This window comes from Alligator mississippiensis, chromosome 4 (genome assembly GCF_030867095.1).
Source record: "Alligator mississippiensis isolate rAllMis1 chromosome 4, rAllMis1, whole genome shotgun sequence".
Taxonomy (NCBI): Eukaryota; Metazoa; Chordata; order Crocodylia; family Alligatoridae; genus Alligator; species Alligator mississippiensis.
In genome coordinates, this window is record NC_081827.1 from 44800470 (window position 1) to 44824517 (window position 24048).

The window sequence follows — 24048 nt, forward strand, 5'->3', positions numbered from 1 at the left end:
GCTCGGCGCCATCTTGGGCTGGCGTTTCAGGCTCCCTTCTCTCAGCCACTTCTTTGACCGCTTGAATAGCCATCTGCAGCTGGGTTTTTAAACTTAAATTCTGGTGCATTAAATTAGTGATCGTACGAAAAGTTGCACTTAACTCTCCCCCCTTGTCGTACCGCGGGGCCACCCTCTCATCTGCGGCGCGTTCCTCCGTCTCCAGATCTTCGCAGAGCTCGGATGGAAGCTCGCAACCCCATAATCTAGACACCACCATGAAAGGGGAGAACCGGCTGATTGGCACCAGCTCTTCACTCTCCCGAGCATATCGTAGGCATCGGGCACACTCCCGGATGAGGGTCGGGTTCACTTCGCCCGCCGGGTTGACTCTGGCGAGGGACACAGTATCGAGGGGCCTGAACAGGACCCGCTCGTCCCTCATTATACACTCGAATGTCGCAGGGAGCAAATACACGTCCCTCTCTCTCGGGGCTCCATCTTCGGAGACTCCCTCTTCTCCCTTCAGCGACAGGCGTCCACTGACAAATCTCTCACCCGTTTCGCCTGCCTGGTGGTAAGCGATATGCGCCTCCAGTTCTTCAAAGCTTTTCACTTGGCATTGGTTATCGCGCCAAGGGCAGTTCTTAACCAATTCTAGCTCTAATGTGTTTTCTCCTGATCCCATCCTCGTCGCCATGTGCGGGCCGGGAGCGATCCGTGGCCTGTTTTGCTCACGCGGGCTGTGGCCAGCAGCCCGGGCACGCGGGGTCGGAGAAAACCGGGGGTGAGCTAGAATTAGTCACGGACGCGTAATGGTTGATTTAAAGATTGTTTACTTACACCAAAGATGGTCGTGGTGTAGGCTGGACAGTTTTCCAGGCACAGCTCCGCTTAAATCCTCGTTTGAGGATTACGACAAGCTCGCTCTCTCCCACGGAGTTGTTGAAGCTCCGTGGGTCTGTCTCTTTTGCACGCAGGAAGGGATACATCTAGGAATCTGTCGGCGACGGGGAGAGGCCAGAGGCTGATCAGGCCCCTGTTGCCTTTTAAGAAATGTGTTGGGTCCGTAAGGATCCGCAGCGCTTAGAGATCTTCACGCAAGGCAAAGGTTTTTCTCTCTCTTGAACTCCGAACTCCGACTTGGGCGGAAACCACCCAAGCTCTTTATATGGCTAGCAAGCCAATCGCTAGCTGCCACGTATGCATAATTTAAAATGAACCAATAATGTGGCTCAAATTTCAATACAAATGGCGGGAACTCTTTGCACCGAGCATTTCTTAGATGCGAAAAGAAATGCACCCTGCAAAGAAAGCTACAAGTTGGTGGGAATTCTCCTTTGCAATGGGGTTCTTTTCTGCAGCAGAAAACTCCACCGTGCAAAGAAGCTGCAATTTAGCAGGAAAATAATTTAGCAGTGCCGAAGCACACACAAAACACAAAATCACAACTTTGGGTTGTGACAGTTTTCAGATTCTGTAAGAATAATAAACATTTTGTGGGGCAGCAGCACTAATTCTTTAATGAGACAGTGTTAGTGCAACTGAAGCAAAGTGTTTTGGAACATATTGTTCCAAACACGCTCATTTCTCTAACTGAGTTAATTCGAGTTACCAATCAGTGGTAGTTCAGTACTTACCCAGCATTAGCCTTCAGATTTTACAGATGTTACTAGTCATAATTGACCTCTCTAGAATTAATATTATAGGGATGGACAATGGTATCCACAGTTTCCCATCAGGGTCAAGGTACTGTTTTTCTGCTCATAGTATAAACAAATAGGGAGACTCAGAGATCTTAAATTTTTGTGAAAGATCAATTACATAGGTGAGTATAATTGACAACAAGAAGGGAGTGTGCACAGGGAAGGTAATGTTTTTAATATTGTGCAGTTACAGAAGCAAATGATATGTATAACTTGATGGTTCCAAATTATTTTAGATATTTCCTGTCATAAACCCTGTACTCTTCATACAATATGGGTCCATGACAACACAAAGAATTTCTCCACTGTTGCAAAATGGACACAAAGCTAGTACTTCAAAGGTCACAGAGGTCAGAAAGTTGACTATTTACCCTATGTAATCATTAGGGCTGCGTGAAGCTTCGGTTCGTGATTCCATTCGGCGGAGATTTGGCCCAATTCGGTGGCTGAATCTCCGATTCTGAACTGAAACAGAGGACCCTTTAATCTCTCCAAATCGGAACTCTCTGAAATGGTTCAGAGAGATTCGGAAAGATTCTGATATAGACACAGCTTTAAATGTTTTTTTCTACGTACCTCTGGGTAGCAGGGGCTTGTGAATGCTGTGATGCCAGGACACGTGGAGTGTCCCTCAGAAGCACGGGGTGCTCCCCAGTGTGCTTGGCAGTAGACCCAGAAGTGGACCAGAAGACCAGAAGCACTTCTGGTCAACTTCCAGGTCCTCCAGGGAGCACACTGAGGGGACCCCCTCCACCCCCATGCCCCTGCAGCTCAGCGACTGGTCCCTCCTGGGTCTGAGACGGGACACCTGGGGTCCCCCTGTGGCCAGTTGCTGAGTTGGCAGGGGTGCGGGCCCTCCCCCCAACACGCTCTCCCTGGTACACCCAGAAGTGGACCAGAAGTACTTCCGGTCCACTTCTGGGTTTGCCACTGAGCATGTGGAGAGCCTCCCTGCACTCCTGGGGGACGCTCCATGTGCCCCAGCATCTCAGTGATCACAAGCCACTCTGGTACCTTGAGGTATGTAGAAAAAACATTTTAAAGCTGTCTATGTCCGAATCACTGATTCCCAGAATCAGCATTGAATCTTCAGATTCAGATTTGGCCAAATCAAATCAGGGACAGTGATCTGAATCGATGAATCAAATCACTGTCCCTCATTCGGGCCGAATCCAAATCGAACAGGGCCTGCTTTGCACACCCCTAGTAATCATAGCTGGGACAATCAGGGTATTGCCAGGACCTACTCATTTACAGCCAGCAATCAAACTCTAACCTCTATATGATGGAAATGTGGGGATGCTATGGGGGTGGTATTGGGAGTATAGAAGAACTATACACCCTCCTGGCTTTCCAGCTTTACATTTTGTTACAACAAAACTAACATGGGTTACTTAGATAGGTGCAAGAGATCCTGGAGTTTGAGTCTGCACACTTCTAATCTACAGAAAATTCAATCTGAAGATAGTTAACATATTTTTGTCCAACAAATATTGCAGTTGAAGATTAGTAATTTCTGTGTCTATTATTGTCTGAAAATATAATCTTGTTTCTGACCACAGTTTTCTTAATGCTTAGTATTGTATCAAGTTTTTCAAGCTGAATTACTGACATCTTTTTATGGTCTCTAAACCCCATCTTGTGATGCAAGGTAATCTACGATAGTGAAATCTATGCTAGCTATGAGAATCAAGGAAACTGAAATATAAACCCTATTATGATCAGGGTTTATTAGTGTTGCAAATAACTCTCATTAAAGAGTAATTATTAATACAATATTTTTATAAAAAGCTTTGGTATGTAGCAACCTGATTCATTGATAGATGGATTCATTTGAACGACATGTTTAATATAAACAAATGCAAGGTTATGTGTCTAGGAACAAAGAATGAAGGTCAGACTCAGAAGATGGGGGATTTTTCTTTTGGAATACAATGATACTAAAAAGGACTTAGGGGTCATGATAGCTTACTAATAGAACAGGAGTTTCTATTGTAATCTTTTGCCTAAGAGAGCAATTATGATGTCTAAGCAGGGGAATATCAACTAGGAGTAAAGAGGTTGTATTGTATCTCTACATGTCATTAGTGAGAGCATTACTAGATGACACATTCAGGTCTGGTGTGAACACTTCAAAAAGGATGTTGAAAAACTGGAATGGATTCAGAAAAGAATAATTCACACTCTGAAAAACAAGTTGCCTTATGATCCTGAACAAGTTCAATGTATTCAGTTTATGCAGAACAAAGTTAAGAGATGGCTTTATTATTGGCTATGCTTTAATCTAACACCGTGATTCTCAGCCAGGATGCCACAACACCCTGGAGTGACTTGAGATCCTTTCAAGGGTGCCATGCAATCTTAGCACTGTTAGATGTGCAAATGTGATTCAGAAGATCAACCCAAAGATTTAAAAAAGGAATTCTAGTGTTAAAACATTCTGAAATAGGGTAATCTTCCTGAGTTCTTTGCAACAGAAGAATTGCTCTTTATATTTCTATGGTCAAAAATTAGTGAAAATTGAGAGCATTTCTAATGGGTACCTTGAGTCTACTAAGAAATGCCTTGAGTCCAAAAGGGTTGAGAACTACTGACCTAACAGAAAAAAAATGCATTAAAAAGCTCTAATAGTTAGACGCTGAAATTAGATCAAATCAGATGAAAAGCACGGTATTTTTTTCAGCTGTTATGATAATTTACAGTTGGAGCAACTTAACTTGTGCCATGGTAGATTCTCTTTCAGTTCAAATCAAATTGCAATATCTTTCTAAACTATATGCTGCAGCTCAAACAAGCTTTGGGCTTGATGTAGAAATTACTGATTGGGGTTCTACAAGCTGTTAGGAGGTCAAACAAGATGATCACAATGGTTGGTTCTAAATTTAACATTTCTAAGTTTAGAAGAGGAAATTTCAAATGCCAGTGTGCTATGTTCTACTTTACCTGCCCCATTTGTGTTGTACCTTACATCATGGTCTGTTCAACTGAACATACCAAACTTGAGGAGTATAGGCACCTGGCTTTTAGCCATCATGTGCTGGTCATCTTAAGATCTGTTGAAGCATGATACTAAATTATGTTCACATTCTTTTCTTGTATCTAATACAATAAAAAAACTACAGACAGAATATCAAATATGAGCATAAGCTCATCATTCTCTTTGAATGCACAGTCTTATACTAGTATACATATATACCATACTTAGTCATACTTATGATATCTTTGCCTGGCGTTTGTACTAGAGTAGAATTTAGGACACTGGATTAGTTTTTGCCTCACCTTAGGTTTCCTCTGTTCCATTGGTTAATTTTACATACCCATTCTCAGCCATGTTTCCTATTTGTAAAATGAAAATGATATTACTGCTCCCCTGCACTTTGTCTTCTTCACTTAAATTATAAATTGTATGGACGGGGGTGGGGCAGGGGTTCACCCTTCATACTGGGGATCTCTAAAAAATATAAATATAAGTAAATGTGAAATAAATAATAATTGAAACAAAGCAATATATTTTCAAAATGCTGTGCAGAAAGCTAACAACATAGTGCCATCATAACAATGAAAGCTATTTCCACTAATGTGACATTTTATCTAAACACATCAAAGCTGCTATCAATGCTAAAAGAAGACACACAAGATAATGTACTATGCTATTTTGAACATGCATCCAGAGAGGAATCTATGGGTTATTTTTATTGAGAGAGGCAACACATACAGTATCTGAATGTATTGCCTGAATCTGTACCTGCAAAAAACCTTGAATTCTGTTGAAGTCCCCTGTTGGGGTTTGACTTCCACTGAGGGTTATTATTGAAGTATGTGATTGATGTGGAAAAGGACAAACATGAAAAGGTTTTTTCAGATGAAGATTCCAAAGATCTTAATAGCTCTTCTTCCCTAATCCCATGGTAAGATTTGGGTTTTTCTCCTTCCCAGACAAGAGGCACTACCTCATATCTTTTTTGATTAGTGTGACCATTTTCCCAGCTGGATCATCAGTGTGATGGTAACTTGCTTGCCTGTCAATACTACCTTTTTCACAGGGTAGTCTGCTTCCTAGCCACCAGACAACTGGCCTAAACAAGTAGGTCTCAACCAGAGACTTCATGCACCAGAACCTGATAATTTGATTCTTTTCAAGTTGACTGGCACTATGAAGCTTTATTGAAAGTTATGCTCCAGAGTACACACCGAGCATGCATTTGTATTCCTGGTTTCTTGGCAGGAAGAAAAGAAAGCACTCAGAATTTTATGCTGGTTTAAATAGATCTTTCATTTGCAAATTGGTCCTTGATGGCTTTTTCCCCTTAGAACTACTTATGTATTCTGTATGTTTGATGGTACACAATACAAGGCAGTTGACTGTTGGTGATTTGACTTATGAAATTTGATTTAGCAAACCAGAACTTTCTTCTTACTCAGGTTAGCCAGTATACCTTTGCTATGTGCAGTTACAGAGAAAAGAAATCTGAGCCTCAGGAATTAATGCAGCTTGAAGGATACACCGTGGATTATACAGCTCCTCACCCAGGTACTCTTTATGCTATTATAAACTGTTACACAGTATATAGGATGGCAGACTTATTCTGCCTGTTAGTATTAGGTCCCTATCACTCAAGACCAGTAAATTTAGTTTCTGTCACTTAGGGGGTTTTATTTTTGTTAAGTTTACTTCTAAAAATCAGTCATTAGAAAGAAGGTACTTTTGTTGTAAGAACAAAATTTAAACTAAGGTGTCCAAAAGATCAGAGGACCTTTTGCACTAAAAAACAAGAAAAAAATTAACCCAAAGGCTTCTCTTTTCTTTTTCTGACAGTAGTATGGTTAGTAGCACTGGCAGCCAAAGAAAAGTCAACAGAACTCTGTTGAATGAAGTCTGTTGTACTTACGATATGCTTTTCAAAAAATTAAATGAGGAAATGCGATTATATGCCCTTAGACCCATATCAGCAACCAGGATCTCATAAATTTATATATGAAGATATACTATATCTTCATATTGCCATTTAATGCCTGTTGTTATGCATTTTATCATCCCTCCCTAATTACAAAAACTTAGGTTGTATGCTATATTTTAAATAGTGGCATCCAATTGGTTACATATTAAGTATAAGTAGTTAATTATAAATAACTGATGCAGTTTTGTTTTTATATTTTAATGTCTATTTTTGCAGGTCTTCAGGGTGGCCAGATGTTTTTCAATGCTGTTAAAGAAGGAGATACAGTAATATTTGCCAGTGATGATGAGCAGGATAGAATACTATGGGTTCAAGCAATGTACAGGGCAACAGGTCAATCATATAAGCCTATTCCTGCAAGTCAAGCACAAAAGATGAATCCCAAAGGAGGAAATGTCCACACAGATTTATCACAGCATTGTAAGTCTTTTTTTCTTTTTTTGGTGGGGAGGTGGAGAGGGGCGGGAGGTGGAGAGGGGCAAGAGGTGGAGGGATGGACACTAGGGCTGTGCAAAGCTTCAGTCACTGATTTGTTTTGGAGGAGATTCACCCCGATTTGGCAGGTGAATCTGCAAATCCAAGTCAAATCAGGAGACCCATTAATCTCTCGAAATCAAATCAGAGATTCAGCGATTCTGCCATAGACACAGCTTTATATGTTCTTTCTACATACCTCAATGTATCAGGTGGCTTGTGAACGGTGGGGCGGATGGAGCATCCCACGGGAGCATCTGGGGGTCCCAAGCACATTCAGTGGCGGACCCAGAAGTGGACCAGAAGCACTTCCGGTCCGCTTCCAGGTCTGCCACAGAACACACGGAGGACACCCCACCCCCGGCTCAGTGACTGGTGCCTCCTGGGTTGGGGGGGCACCCGGGGTCCCTCTGCAGCTGATCACCGAGCGAGGGGGGCACAAGGGGGTCCATCGCCGAGCATGCGGGGGGAGGGCCCACACTGCTGTTGGGCGCTCTATCCTACCTCACCATCTCAGCATTCATGAGCTGCACCTGGTACCTCAAGGTACGTAGAAAAAACATTACATTTTAAAGCTGTGTCTGTAGCTGAATCACTGATTCGCTGAATCAGAATTGAATCTTCAGATTCAGATTCGGCCAAATCTAATTGGGACAGTGATCCGAATCAGCAAATCTATGATCCAAATCAACAAAACTCTAATGGACAGTTGGGTTTTTTCATTGGTTTTTCTTTTAATTAGTAAAATATGGAGAGGCCCCCTCAATAAAGATTAAATACTGATTTACAGGGAAAGGCAACATTTCCTGGCAGTATATTCCTAGCTAACAGCTCTTTAACTCAGAGTATCAGTAACAGCCAAAGTAATGCCTGGTTTGGAGGCCACTGTTACTATTATAAACCATGAAAATATGAGAATTAACTTTTATATTTTTTAAAGGTGAACTGCATATTGCCATAGTGATAATGTTAGGTGTATGATATATTTTTCTTAGAAGAATCAGCTGTAGTGACTAAAGGAAAATATTTTTTCCTCTTAACTTTCATTAGTTTAATAATATTTATTAAGTATCTAAATAAATTATCCAAAATGTTTAATGTAAACATAGAGAAGTAGGTGGACCTAGATGGGATAATGAAACATATGGGACAATGTGAAACCTGGGCACTGACCCTCCCCCTGCCCCCACCTGCTGCAGGCTGCAGGGAGACAATGACCCATTAATGACCCATTTTTCTTTTCTTCATAGAAAAGAAGGTGTTAACTATCACCTGTGAAGTAACAGTTACTGTTAATGATCATTCCACTAATCAAGCTAACCTATTTTAGGACAGTTTTGCTGTCTGCTAGGGTTTCTTATTTCACAGCTTCTGCCACTTTACCTCCACACCCCACAACTAGGACACTTGTTTTAATTTTCACTGGCTGGCCAGGACTGGCCTCCAAAATCTAGGACTGCCCTGGCCAAAATGGGATGTATGGTCACCCTACTGCATGGGCCCCAAGGCTTCTATACAACCCAAAATGTTATTATATTGTGTGTAAAAACATTAAATAATTTAAAGTAAAATAAGAAAAGATGTCAGGGAAATATGGCTTCAAAGAAAATCAAGGAGTAAGTAGGTTCTAGAAGTTTGATGTTTGGTAGCCATGTTGGTCTGAGACAAAAAGAAATGCAACACTCTAAAACTCTAGGGTTTTGCATTTCTTAGAAATCTGATGTAGCATTAATATGCTATTGATTAAATTACATATTCTTGGGCCATCAAATTCAGGCCCCTTTCATTGTCGGCAACCACATAAAATACCTTTCATATATATCAAACTTCATCTAAAAAATGCTTAGAATTTTTTTGGCCCTGTTACTCCAATGGCAAAACTGTTCCAGAACCACCCTTGGTTAGAATTCTTCATTTTAATTTAGAGCCTAAATAATTTTCATAACCAGTTTACAATTTTCACTGTCAGGCAAACATCTTCCTTTCACTTAAATTGCACTTTTCCTTTCTCAGTTCTAACCCTCCTTGCGAATCGTCTCGAGGCCGGTCACAACATTGGCCTGCCCACCTATCTGGGGCCAGAGATGACCCAAGCAGGGTGTGGGGCCCAGGGCAAATCAGCCTGTGGGGGCCCCAGCCCTGGATGCAAGGAAACCAGCAGCAGATTCAGCGGGGGGTGGTGAGCAGCCGGACATACCAGATTCGGCGTTGGGTGTGCCAAGCTGCCAGACGTGAAGCCAGCAGCAGCGCAGAGTTGCCACTCTGGTCCACCTGGCTCAGCAGGCCCCCCCCAAAGCACAGAGCCCGGGGTGGTTATCCCAATTTGCACCCCACCCCTAGGGATGGCCCTGTTCAGGGCAGTCCACCCTGCCTCACCAGCCATGCCTTTGATATTTAAAAAAAATAGTGCTTATATACAGCAGGCTGCCCGTTTAGTTGACCCGATGCCAAGGGCAAAATACACAGCTCCGAACCTCTCCTTATACCATGTCCCATGCCTCGCAGATGGCATTCAAAATCGCTTCAAATTCCCCCAGCCGCTTAGCTGGGCCGCACTTGGCCTCTGGCCCAAACTTGGCCTCAGGTGTCCTCAGACATGCCTCGGCCTCTCCGCCCCCCTCACTGGGGCCACAACTCTGCCCCCCTCACTGGGTCTTGGCCTCTGTCTTAGGCCACACTTTATGGGCCTAGACCCTGCCTCAGGCCCCACTCACTGGACCTGGGCCCTGTGCTTTTCTGTTGGGGTGTGGTCCCCTAGCCTTTCCCCTCCATGGGATACCCACAAGGCAGCAGGAGCTGATGCTGTATGGCACTCCACCCTCGCCTTTCACTGGGGAGACACAGGTGTGGCATTTCCTGGAGACTGCCCCGCCACAGGCAGCCCCACCACGCCATCCAACCCTAGCAGGGTGCAGTTTCAGGTCCTACCCAGGACCAAAAGGAACCTCCTCTATCCCCATTGTTCCTACCCTAACCTTCAGGTTTTCTGGGAGCTGCTTTCCTGAGGCTATACGATGCTGCTCCACTGGCTCCCTAGATGTAACTGCCACTCAGCTCCTAGGGCCTGGGCTTATACCTTGGCTGCCCAGCCCTCATCCAATCTGGGGGCCCCCTTTCAGTCATGTGACCACCTAATTCAGCCTAACTGCACCTGCTCCACAGCCTGCTCAAGCCCCTTGAAGTGGTGGACACCAAAGTTGCCCCATGACACTCCTGATGAATTTAGAGCAGCAATCATATCCCATCTAAGCCTTCATTTTACTAAACTAACCTGGCCAAGCCCGTTTAGTCTCTTGTCCTACAAAAGGTTCTCCATACCTGTGTTCATTCTAGCAGCTCTTCTGTGCTCCTCTTTCAGCTTAAAATTAGATTTCTTAAATATAGATGATCAGAACTAGTGTATTTACTCAAATATAATCACTGCCCCTCAAATAATTAGATTATATAAGGAAAAATTATAAATTTCTTATATTTTTCCAGATACAGAATCTCATTATCAGAGGTTTGTCTTATATTTGTCCCCCTCCCACTGCTACAGCAGGGAAAATAATCTGGAGGGTTAGGTAGCCCCCTTGCCCTCTTCTCCCTCAGCTTCTTTCCCCTGCAGTCCCTTCACCCTCCCCCCCCCCACTTCCTGTAAGACTCTGCTCTCCCTGAGCATATAGAAATGAAGGGCAAATTTGAAAACACTGACATTGAAATAAACATAAATGTAGTAATTTTCATATAGGCAAATAGCTGCAAGGACCCATAGATTAAGTTAATCCAGAATTGATGCATTCTACCTTTTTTTTAAACTGCTGCAAGCACAGGTAATCCATAAACACACTTTTAAGCAGCACTTTTGTACCTACTTATATATAGTACAAACTATATATGTTAGTCCAAAACCAAAAGGCTCATGATTTACCATGTAGTTCACTGGGCTGGACACCACCAGAATCAAAAGCATGTCAAGCCATGGTGACTCCACAGCCTACCACTGCTCAGTATGTGTGCGTATGCCAGATATCACCCTGTAAAGGATCCATGTGCTAATCGGCCCCATCTTCCCTCCCCCCTCCCGCCCTCAGCTCATGCCTGTAACCAGGTATTTTTGTGATGAGTCCTGGGGGTCTCCAAAAATATATATGCAAATAAGGCACAGGGCATCATGATCCAACTCCACCTCATGGAGGGCAGGGCAATACTAATCATATGTGACAGGCTGAGAGAGGAGTTAATAGATTCTGGGTGAACTGTGTGATGCCTTGCTTAGCGAAGTTTGTCAGGTATTAAGATTGGTGAAGAAACGGGAATCTTGGAAACAGGAAAGAAAGGCATGCCTCAACTTTGAAGTAAAAATGTATGCAATGTAGTGACTCACCATAACTTTGAGTCAGCACTGAGGGGAACTGCATGTAATGGGCACTACCATATATATCTTATTTAGATGAGCTGGTACCCTATCCTTGTGGTAGGTTTCTATCAGCACTCAAAGCCTGTTCTGTGCTTTAAAGGTTGAGAAAGGGATTAACAGAGTATTGGGGTGTAAGGAGTAGAGGAGGGGAAACCCAAAGCTCAAATTAATGACAGTGGTGGCAAGTAAGCATGAGATGAGAATAGTGGAAATGAAGATCTGGAGACAGATGGAGAGTGGATGAAGATGGAGAAAAAAGGAAGAAAGAAGGTGCCAGCAGGAACAACAGTGGAGTCAGCAATGATAAGAGTGGTGATGGCAGAGGAGAGCAGGAGACAGACCAGGAGCATCAGGAGAAGGTATGTTGGGTGAGAAGCAGCAGACAGTGGTAGTATGATGACACCAGGAGTGGGACAGCAGAAAAACATGGAAGAGGCACTGAGAGCAGCTGGAGAGGAGCAGAGGCTGTGGATAAAGGCACCTTTAACCAGCAATGGGAGGCAAATGGGATCGGCAATGAACAGATCTGATTTCCTGGAAAAGTTACTGCTTGAGATTTTGGAGGTGCAGGCAGATTATCTCACCAGCCTGATTGCTTTCTCAAAAAAAAAGACTTGAGAACTGACTTAGTGGGGTGGAGAAGGGTATGAGAACTTTTGGGAGATTATGCAGAGAAATGTGGAAGGGAGAAATCAAGAGGGATAAAGTTCATAGCAAGGGACAAGACGAGAGAGAGAGTGATTATAGTTTGAATGTACACAGATTTTCTAGAGACAGAAGACATAGAAAGATGGATGGAAAAGCACATCCAAAGGGTAATGTTGGTAAAGAAAGTAAGGGACAAATATGGGATCTGGATAGGATCTTCGAGAGCATAAGTAGTGTTACAGGCAGACAAGTGGAACCCAGGTGGGGTGCTGTACCTCCCATCAGTGATCCAGATCATGGCACATCAGGGTTTTATAATGTACCACAGGCAACCAAAATGGTGCAGCAAATGTGAAAAATTGGGGAACCTGTTTTCACACTGTGTACTACAGATGTGAAGGTGGTGGGCCCTAGAGCAGCAAAATGCCAGGAGTCCCTAAAATGCACTGTTTGTAAAGGAGAGGGACACTTGTATCATTGGTGCCCCAAAGACTTTGCAAATATGATCAGACCCCCTGAGGAACAGCAAAACCTGGAAGAAGAGAGGAGGGGTTGTACACTGAGATAGAAATAGTAGAAGAAGCCCTGCAGGAAAGTGAAACAGAGAAGAAGGTGGGAGAAATTTCTGTAATTGAGGCAGCACAAGAGAAGATAGGAAATGAAATGGAAGGGAAGGCTGGAACAGCAAACATCTCACATCCAGAAGTGGGGGTGGGGAAGAAAAAAGACACCCTATAGACTATAGATGTGCAGATGGAGCAAGGGAAAGAACCACAGAGAGAGGTCGGGAAAAGAAAGAAAATCCAGGGTCTGAAGACCAGGAAGAAGAAACCTGATTATGAGGGAGGTCAGTTGGAGGAGCAGCTGGAGAGCAGTTTCCTGCTGCTGATGCCTCTGGGCTCCAGCCCAGAGTGGAGACCAGAAGGCAGGAAGTGGCAGGGAGGCAGGAATATGCAAGCCTTCCTAAATGCAAAAGCAGTCCAGCAGCTTGCAAAGGCTACAAGTATGCCAATAAGGAAGGGGGAGGAGTCAACCACCCTGAGCAGTAACACAGATGATCCTTAAAGAGACAGGCGCACACAATTTAAAACAAGCATAAATGACATTGACAGTAGTTTCACTTAACATCAGGGTTTTCTTAACAAGGAGAAGATGGGACCAGTGTTGAGCCAAGTAAGGGCAGACATAATCTGCCTGTAATAATGTGGTATACCAGAGGAGAGGGGTTATAAACACTTTGAGAAACAGTGGAGATGGGGACCATCCTGGTGGTCAGGGACAAATGAGAACAAAGCAGCAGGGGTAACAATATTATTCAGTAGTCCAGAGCTGAGACAAAAACAGGTAGAAGAAGTCATCAGTTGCAAATAGCAGCAAATGATACTATCAGTTAAGGGAAAAGAATTAGATATTTCAATATACAGGCACCACTGGAGAGGGAGGGAAGGAATGCACTGCTTAGACAGCTAGCAGTCTATGTGTTTGGAGGGAGACTGCGCATAATACCAGGAGATCAACGGTATAATGAAAGTGTGCAACACAACAGGGGAAGGAGGAAGCACAGCTTCAGACAGCACATGCAAACTGTGGACAAATATAATAAAAGAAGAGTCACTAAAAGATGTGTGGGTAAGTGAGAAAGTTTCCACTAACGCAGACCCCAGTGGAAAGAAACAATCAAGAACTGACTTTCTGCTTGTATCAGAAGAAATTGGGATAAGAAAGACAGAAGCCATGCATATGGCTTTTAGTGATCATTAGATGTTGAAGGTGGAAATGAGCTTTGGTAAGAGCCCCATGAGAGGGAAGGGACTCTGGAAGTTAAATGTGTGACTGTTACAAGATGAAGAGATATGTCAATCATACATGAGACAATATGAGGGATGGTGAGTACTGAAGAAATATTTTGGGGTGTATCACAAAATGGTGGATGGTGGTGAAGAAGAGGATAGGAGAATTGTTCAGGAAAGATGTGCAGGAAAAAGAATGAAAGAGCCAGGAAAGCTGCAAAGAAAGATGCAAGAACTACTACAGGAAGCCGCAGAAGGAAGACAGCTGTGAGAAGACCTAGAAGAAACAAGGCAAGAGTTAGAAACCTTGTTTGAAAGACGAGAGAGAAAATGTTCTTAGCACCTTGATCCCACTGCTTTTTTCAGCCAGCATGAAGGCAGCAAAAGGAGAGCTTACAGCAGCGCGAGAAGAGGGTGGTGCACAAGTGCAGGAGGAGGTGTTGGAGGTATTGAGAAGATTTTACAAAGAGCTATACCAAAAGAAGGAAATAGGAAGAAGGATTTCTTGGAAGAGATTGAAGAGAAAGTAGAGGAGGAGGAAGCAAAAAGATGAAAGAAAAGATAAGCTTAAGAGAAGTGGAGGAGTGTCTAAAAACCTTTTAAAAGAGGTAAAGCACCAGGAGCAGATGGACTGCCTATGAAATTTTGTGAGAAGTTTTGGGCATGGGTAGGGAGAGATATATAGAGTACGTGTTAGAGGAAATAGCAGAAACAGGAGAGGCCGGGAAAGATTTTTCAAGAAGCATTGTGATTTTATTCTTCAAGAAAAGAGACAAGAAATTCCTGAAAAACTGGAGACCAATTACACTCCTTAATATGAACTGTAAGTTAATGGCCATGACACTGGCTTTGAGGATAAGGAAAAAAACCCAGAAGATAATACATGAAGACCAAGTATGTGTAGTACCAGACAGAAGGATTTCCAAAGTGATCAGAGTGATCAGAGATGCATTGTCCCAGATGCAAGAGAGGAAAACAAACATAGCTATAGCAAACCTAGATTTAGAAAAAGCATATGACAAAGTGGATCGTGATTACCTACCTGTTTGAGGTGCTAGGAAAAATGGGGCTCCCAGAGAAATGTATATGTTGGACAAAGTTATTGTATAGAGAAGCAGAGAGTCAAGTCCAAATTAATGGGCACCTAAGTGGAGCCTTTAAAATCTATACAAGGGTGAGACAAGGATACCATCTGTCACAGCTACTGTTTGTGTGTACTATGGAACTATTAGCACAAAGAATAAGAAAAGACAAGGTCATAAGTGAAGTAAAGATTCCAGAAGGGGGTGAGGTAAAATGCATACTAGACATGGATAATATAAATGTAGTAGTTAGAGAGAAGCTTTCAATGGAAAGGGGCTAAAGCATACATCAGATTATAGAGAAGCAACAAGGGCTGAACTAAATAAATCAAAAAGCATGACAATGGGAGTGGGGAACTTGAGGGACTTAGAGAAGGTGGGCCTTTGGATAAGAGAGAAATCAGAATGCGAGGGATCCCAATGGATGCTGAAGAGAAAGGTAATATGGCATGGGAAAAGGTGACAGTGAGGTTACAGCAAATACTTTGGTTATGGTCCAGAAACACACTGTCCTTTGCTGGAAAAGTGTCAGCATTTAAGGCTGCAGTATGATTATTCTATATCTGGGAATTATATTCCCACTGACATGGCAGCAGATAGCAAAAGTACAGAGGGAAATATGTGTGTTTTTCTGGAATGCCAAAAGAGAAATGTTGGTTAGAGCTGAACTGTATGGAGCAAGAGAGGGTGGGGGATGGGGGCTGCCATACTTGGGATTGTTTGTCTTTGCAAAATATGCAAGTGCAATATGCAAGGTGGTAATGGAGGGAGAGGGGAAAGAAACATGCATCACCCGATTTCACACAGTTTCACTGCAATTTTGAGGAAATGGAGAGTTTTTCAGATGTCTTGAAGAGTCCATGGGTGTGGCAAATGCCAATTCATTACACCAAGATGGAAGTGTTCATACAGAGGTAGGGAAGGTAGGGCTGGAGGTCCTGAAGGATCATAAACTAGTTTAGGGAAAGTAAGAAACCTTGGGGTGTTTAAATTCTTCTGTAAGAGTTGTTTTGTGGGAAGTTGATGTTTGTTTTTTAAGTTTAATATATGTCGCTCGCTGTATGTTTTTGATATGTAGTTGTTTCTGAGCTATGAAGTCTTGGTAAAACAAGGATGCTCAATATGTGTAGGTTTGTAAGTGTAGAGTGATATGTTTTTAATAAAATTTTTAAACAAGGTTAAAAAAAAAGTTCCCATCAGCTTGTTTTTGTTTGCCCAAAATAGGCCATATTTTTATAGTCATGCTCAGTGTTGGCTGCATTTAATCAACTGCATAGTTGGTTTCCATTACTGAGCACATGCTGCTTTTGGCAGCAGTTTAGTGATAGATGGTGTATTTAATGAGGTTTCCCATATGCAAATATAAGATGAGGGGCTTTTTCCCCTTTTGCAATAAAAACCATGTCTTGTATTTGAGTAAATATGGAGTATTTAGCATTTCAGATAAGGTCTCATGGGAAAGGCGTAAGTAGCCTCTGCCACAGGGTCCTTGTGATGCTAAGTCACTTAGATCTTTTCAGAAGTGGTTACTAATGACATGTTCCTCTTTTCTTCCAGTGGCAGAACTTTTTTAATCCATTGCACAGACCTCTGCCACTTGCCTAACATACAGTCACTTTAAAAGTTCTTTCCAGCCTATTGCTTCATCTGTCATCTTTGATTTAGTATTAAAGCTTGATCCCAGTTGCTGACTGAACTGGCTGCTTGTCCAGCCTCCATCATCCTTATGTCTAGCTTTGCAAATATCATTCCTGTGATATCTCCCATGGTGCTTCTTACACATGAGAGGATCTCCCCATAAACACCTACAAAACCATTCCGTTCTCCCTTCAAAATCCTCTGTAAAAATGTCCTTTGCTATGGTGCCTACAAAAAGTGTTTTCCTTCACAATGACCATGACTCATTATTCTGACCAGTAGTGTCTTATTTTATCCTTGTGGTCCCCAGTCTCTCATCTCTTGTCTTATACACAATCCTTGCCCTAAATAACTTTAAATTATCCTCTTTTCTTCCATATTTGTTCAGCATTTGCTGTATGACAAAGACTCCTAGTTGCTCCAGCAATTCAAAAAAATAATAGTTACTGATAGCAGTAGTAATCTGCCTACCTTTTGTGGGAGGTACAATTAATGGAAAAAGAGCACAAATGTTGTCAGTGGATTTCACAGGTATTTGCTGACACACATGAATGATGATATTTAGTAATATTGAGTTCTCATATAGATGATTAGGATCAGTATGCATAAATCTGCTCTAGAGCTCCATCTCATCCCCGTTCCAGTCCTGTTTCTTCTCTAGCACCTGATTTCTTGTTCTGGTCACATTTTCCTTTCTCAGCCAGATCCAGTCTCCTCTCGCCAGACTTTTTCTCACTCAGCCAGTCCTAGTTCTCCTCTCCTGCTTCTTCATCTAATCAGTCTTCCCATTCCCCCCGCTACCCCCATTCTTCCCCTCCATTCCCTCCTGCTGCCCACACGACCTTCTTTATCACTTGTCCCAGCCTCTCCTGCCCATTGTACACCATCTGTCTTTTTTGTCTCCTGTCCCTCCCAGTGTGGTTCCTAGTGACACTCTCCTTCCCACCTCTTCATCTACCAGCCCATTTCTCATGCCCTTCCTTCACAGTCTCATCAGAGTCCTTGTCCTAATCCACTCCTTTCCTTATACACTTGTCTGGCTTTTGTCCCCTCTGCATTCACATTTTTCTCTTCTGTGCTGCGAAGTTACCAGCAGGTATGCCATTCATAGGAGAGAAGAGACCGACTCCCTGCTTTCATTTCCAGCATCCTACTCTACCCAAATCTGGAACAGCTATTAAAGGGAATATATTTCTGTGTTCCCCATAGCTTCATGCCAGAGCATGCTTCTTTGCCTAATGGGGGTGACTGATGTGTAGCCGGACACAGGTAGAGGCTTGTAAGAGGATGGTCATGTACAGATGCTCTGTAGCTCTAGTGCATTCATTGTTAGATCAGCAGTATGAGCAATGAGAGGCTTGCACATGTTCAGGGGGAATGTACTGTTTTAAGATCTTATTTGTTAGGCACTAGAAAGACTCTATTGCACACGTGTAAACTGAGATTTTTTAGAAGGTTTGTCTCTTGCTTAATTTCAGTAGATTTTCATAAAAAAGAAAAAAGGACATCCATTCACAAAGGCTGCTCCTCTGCCAAACATCATGTCTGTACTCCACAGTAGTTTAACTAGCAGTGGGCAAGTGGGCCACCATTCCTGGATGCCAACTTAGGAGGGATGCCACCTCTACAGAGTTTGTATCCTGGCAGAAGTAACCCTACATTGTTCCACTTGCAGCAGTAGCAGGATGCCCAAACACTGTGCTGCTAACATTAATAAGAGCAACAGTTGGGGCAAGCAGACCATGCAGCAGCAGCAGCAGCTGGGGACTGTTTTTGAGTTACCAGCATAGATAAAACTCCTGAAACCCACTTCCCACCCCCATTCAGCAGCACCTCCCTTTACCCCCCACCAGAACCCACCCTGCTTCATCACACACCTCACCCCTCTCCACCCCACTGTGCCCACAGAGTTAGCCCAGGGTGCCAACCCTACTTGCTATGCTTCTGCCGCTGTATAGCATATCTTTTCAAAGAAAAAATTGTCAGAATGTTTAATATGGGCAAATCATTGAGGTTTTTCCCTTGCCTTGCCCTCAAAAATTACTTGACTCTTTTGACTGAAAAATTTCCAAAACATTTTTCCACTTCAAGGCAGGCCATCTACCATGGCCCACTTGTCAAAATTTGGTAAAGTTATATGCAATTGAACACCAACAAGATTCTAATTTGATTTTTGATACCTGGTATCAGATTGGTAATTGTCTTGTGCAAAATGTACTCAAGTATTTTGCATAGTAAATGTAGATGGGAAATTGAAATTTTAAATCTTTTTAATACCCTAAAAGATGAAAAATGTCACGGTTAGTTTTAAGAAAAGTGGAATTAGTCTTTTATTTGGATTTGGTACGTTTCCTTTTTTATTATTTGTGACCACTTTTATGTAAAAAAAAAAAAAAAAAAAAACAAAAAAAAACAGAAAAAAACGTAAATATTTGTAATCCCTGAAAAGTAATAGCTAGATCTAATTCCCACTGAATTAAACAGGTTCTTCATTGACTTCAGTGGCAGTTATATCAAACCCTGTGTCCATTAAATTAAACAATTAATCGATTTATAGAACAAACAATCGATTTATAGAACAGAAATTAAACAATTAACCTATTTATAGAACAGAAAATGCATGTTCATTACATGTCAGAATCATCTGAAGTTGATGCAATTTATTTTGCTGGGGTGTGGAGGGCATAAAAAAATTAATTAAAAAGAAGCATAGGAGAAATTTCAGTCCCTTCACCTTTTGGGGTTTTTTTTTTAATTTCTCTTCATTTTTCCTCATTTTTTTTACCCTCCATGAAGTTGATGAGGTAAACAGAATTTAAAATGGAATTGCAATTTTAGTCTCATCCTGGTGCTTGCAGGATTATATTCACACTGGTAGATATACCCCAAAATCTAAGATTCATTTCTCTAAGGTTTGGATGAAGCAAAATGTTACTAAAATATGATCCTACTTGCATTTTAAAACCACAGGCATAATGCATTTATCTTTCTGTCTCAATCTTCCAAAGTTCTTGTGATGCTTTTATAGTTATCAGTTTAATTTGGGAAAGATTTACTGTTTATATGTTGTATATTCTGCAAATCAACTAGAATATAGCGTTATATAACTTTATTACTACTATTATTTTCTACTTGTCTTTATGTGGCAAAGGTAAGTTTTCTCTTTTTAAAATGACACATAATTATAGGTTTGCCATTAAGTGGTAGGTGTCATTACATGACCTGTTTTGATTTGACATTAGCAGCTGAGGGAAGATGACAGTGTTGGTCAGGAGTGGGAATTTCAGGGAGTATCATTTAGATCCATATACCCACAAGCCTATATTTTTTTCAAAATTATCTACTTTTGTTTGGTTTACCCAACTTATAAGGTATCAGGGTCTGCTATCGCAGATTTTTTTATTGACTTCACTGGACACTTGTGCAAGTATTCAGACTGGATGTTGGCTCTAGGCCTCATTGTACACAATACAGAACCTATTGAATTTCAATGGAATTGTCAAAAGTAATCTAATGATATATACACACCCACCCACATACACACACATACATACATATATATTCTTTTATTTTGTTTATTTTTTTTCAGAAAGAGTAAAAGAAAGTCTTGTACCTGTAATTATATAGAGAAAAATGAAGCAAGTTCTCAGGTTCAGAACGCTACTGCTATGTGTAATATATATAATGCAGATCAAAGACACAGTACAGTGCAAGACTATTATTATTTCTGTGACTCTCCATAATATAAAAAAGACTCAGTAAAGCAGATATTTATACAAGAAGTAACATTTACTGTGCAAAAAATATTATATTAAAATCAATTGACTGGGAAATCTTTCTAAGAATGTGAGTAAAGTCCTGGCATTATTTACTATTTTGAATCAAATGAAATCTTGTTAATGTGCAATTTTACTTTTCAGATTAATATTTTAAATAAAATCAAACTACCACTTGTAATTAAGCAAGCGTATTTCATGTTACTATACATGAAATAAAGTCTAACTTTGATTAATGGCAGATTCCTATTATGTTTATGAAACTAATGATAATTTTTAAAAGGACACCTAATCATAAATGCTGCTGCTACTTAAACACTAAGAAATAATATGCTGCTGCTTCCATAGATGATAATCTCATACCTTAAACCATCAATGCATTGTCACACTGTTTATTTGCTATATCCACCTTGGTGAAATCTGTCACATGGATGTGACTCTTGCTTTGACAATGCAAAGCCAAGTGATATGAATTAGTTTGTGCATCTTTTCAAGATGTGATGCTGCAGATCCTTCAGCTTGAATTAAATAATTCTTCCATCTACAAATACAGCTGAAAGTTGGACTTGACATGGATCAATATGATCTAGGGCTAAATTTCTAAATGTGACTGATTATGTTAGCATCATGCCTACAGATCAATATTGAGTTTTATTATGAACCTGACTCTATAATTGGGTTTAATCAATAAACTTTTGTCTCCCTTTCTTTAGAAATTTTAGGTTTGTACGTCCAGTTTTTCAAAATTACATTTGGGATACATTTAGGACTGTACTTTTCTAGTAATGAATATAAAAAGACCTATATTTGAATTTAAAGGAACAAAGAAGCTGAGACCCTATTGTAAAGGGAAGTCAATTTTTAAGTTGATAAGACTGTTCACCCCAATATAGTCTATAGAATCTAACAGAGCTAATGTGCTAATACATAACTAGTCCTTTTGGGCACTGTAAGGCTTTTTTCTGTCCATACTTGGTAGATAATTCACATTGAAGACTTTGACAAAACATACCATTAATGAAAGCAATCACTAGAGCTTGTCTTTTGATAAACCCGCGGGGTTCAAAGGCGTTGAAAGATGCAATCCATGAAGAACAATAAATTTGGGCCTTTGATTGAAGTGCCATTTGGTAGGGTATGTTTTCTCTATGTATTTACACAAAAATACTGCTCCCTTTTTCATTACTCTTTGCTTGGAGGTTGAAGGAGCTCTTTGCCATTACTACATTAAGGTTTGTCTCATTAAAAGCCGAGTACAAAAAGAAGGCTGGAAATGACCTAGCTCAAGTCAACGTGTTCATTTCTGCTCTAGTTTGCCATTTGGGAAGTAGGCTTCTAGCCATGATGAATGTTTTCTATTAGTGGTACCTTTGATCTCTATAGACATATTCTTTCAGGCACCAACAAAGAAATGCATAAACTTTTACTTGCAGTGTAAGAAAGCTATTTTCTTAGTATTCTTACAGAAATGAGATAGAGGGCCTGAGAAAAATAAGAAATCATTGGAATAAATAGCTTATACTCTTGAACTTGTTTTATAATTTTACAGTGTTTGTAAAGTGATCCAGTAGAAGAAGCACATAGAATGATGTTAAATATACTGTCTTAAGTTTGCAGTTGACTTTCTAAATTGTCATTTTGGTTAAGGGTTTATATAGACTCATAACTATGTCATGTATGTTTGGTAGGAGTAATACAAGGGAAAAAAAGACTGAGTTGCCCACAAATGATATTATAAATTTCACCTATTTGTTCACTGTTGCAAATGTGATAGTGATAAACATTTTAAAAAACAGTTCAGTAAAACTGGTTGCTAGATTAATTTAAAATAAGATTCTATAATTATAGTTGCTTACATGTACCTGCTGATATGATTTGACCCTCAAACTTAAATGTTTTCCAAAATATTCTTTACTTTGTGAAAACCCTATAAAAGAATATACATATACAGGTATGTTTTCTCCTTTCTATGAACAGATGCAGATCGTGGTCAGAAACATGGTATGGATGAGTTTATTTCTGCTAATCCCTGCAAATTTGACCATGCTTCCCTCTTTAGACTGCTTCAGAGGCAGACCTTGGATCATAGATTGAATGATTCCTATTCTTGTTTGGTGAGTAAAGATTGAAATAAAAGAAATGAAAAAGTGAGAAATAGTTGTTACAAAGTAGTCTTTTCTTCCTGACTCATTCAATAACTGTGCTTGTAGTTGGGATAAAGGATTCCAATCGATTGGCTTCAAATTTGAAAATTATACACTTGAAGACTACTGCTGTGCCACTCAATAGAGAAGCAAATAGACTCAAACTGACTCTGAACCATAGTTTATCAGCTCCTCTAGGGAGGGCTGAATAAAAACAGAAGGCTTTAATAAAGATGGAAACCTCTGTGGTAGGATTTACTAACACCTGTACAGGCATTTTAAGGTACAAATTCAGCTTGCCAGATGTCAGACATTATGTCATCTATCTTGTAATTCTCTCTTCTGCTTCAGCTAGGGAAGTAAAAAAAAAAAACAAAAGAAAAGAATCAAAACCATAGGGGGTGGGGAGGCAGGGACAAGGGCAAATAGAATTGTTGTGTTTGTATTCAGCTGAGTCAAGGTTGGCTCTATAAGCATAAATTCTGTAGGAATTATATGCAACCACACATAGTTTGAAAAAATGCTTATTAGACAAGGAAGTGGGTAAAGTGTGATTGACATACAAAATGAATGCTTTTCATACCTAAATGTTTGTTATAAACACAGATTTAAATAGAGGCTTTCAAACTTCATTCTCATTTCCAATTTTGTTTATTATACACTGCATTTTGTCTCTGATTTTTCTGCTTGAAGAGGGAAAGAGCCTGATTATGACTTTATTTAACATAGTAAAAAACAAAAAAAATTCAAGGAAACTAGTGACTTATACAGGTGTAAAACTGGTAGGGGTAACTTAGACATGCCCTTAACATCCTGATGTTATGTTTGTAATGGTTTAGCATCAGGAATTGTAATCTGTTAGTTAAAGCATCACAACCAATGTGTTCAAATCAAGCAGCACACAGTTTTCAAAACTGCAGCTCTAACAAGTTAATAAAACAGGGGACAGTTATAGGGGAAGCATGCATACAACTAGTAAAAAAAATTGTTTTGGTGATTGTACGATTTAAAAAAAAAAACTGGATAATTGAATGGCGTTTGCTTCTTTTAAAAAACTAAATTATTGGCATCTTTAGTATTGCACTGGATAAGTATGTTTGAAAAAGTTAAAGGACTTATTTTTGTGTCTATGAGTTCTGCTCTAAATCAAAGGAAAGGCCTGAAGGTACGTTTGTACAAAGTAATTGGTACTCAAAGAGAAAATGGTTAGCTTTCTAACAGTGCATCAGGGTCAAAATCGTTTTTATAATAATAATATAGTAAGGCACTTAATATAACCTTGAAATCAGGAACTTTTAAGAGAGGTGATATGGAATATACAGCGTTATAGCAGTCACAAAGCAACTGTATTTCTTATTGGTCTTTTTTATTTTAGCTTTTGATAAACAAGATGGACATGAATAATGTTCTATGTAGGCGTTTTGGAAATAAAAGATAAACTACTTGGTAATTAC

The 24048-nt window shown here is 40.6% G+C and overlaps 1 protein-coding gene across 8 annotated transcripts in view; it reads left to right on the forward strand.

The window, feature by feature from the left end:
* The window catches only part of CADPS2 (calcium dependent secretion activator 2), a 630383-nt gene that overhangs the window by 457679 nt on the left and 148656 nt on the right, over positions 1-24048 (forward strand). For all 8 annotated transcript variants that reach the window (XM_059725932.1, XM_059725931.1, XM_059725930.1 and 5 more), the window contains 3 exons: positions 6108-6216; positions 6860-7063; positions 22428-22564. In XM_059725932.1, the coding sequence (XP_059581915.1) occupies positions 6108-6216; positions 6860-7063; positions 22428-22564 (450 nt within the window). The remainder of the gene's footprint in view (positions 1-6107; positions 6217-6859; positions 7064-22427; positions 22565-24048) is intronic.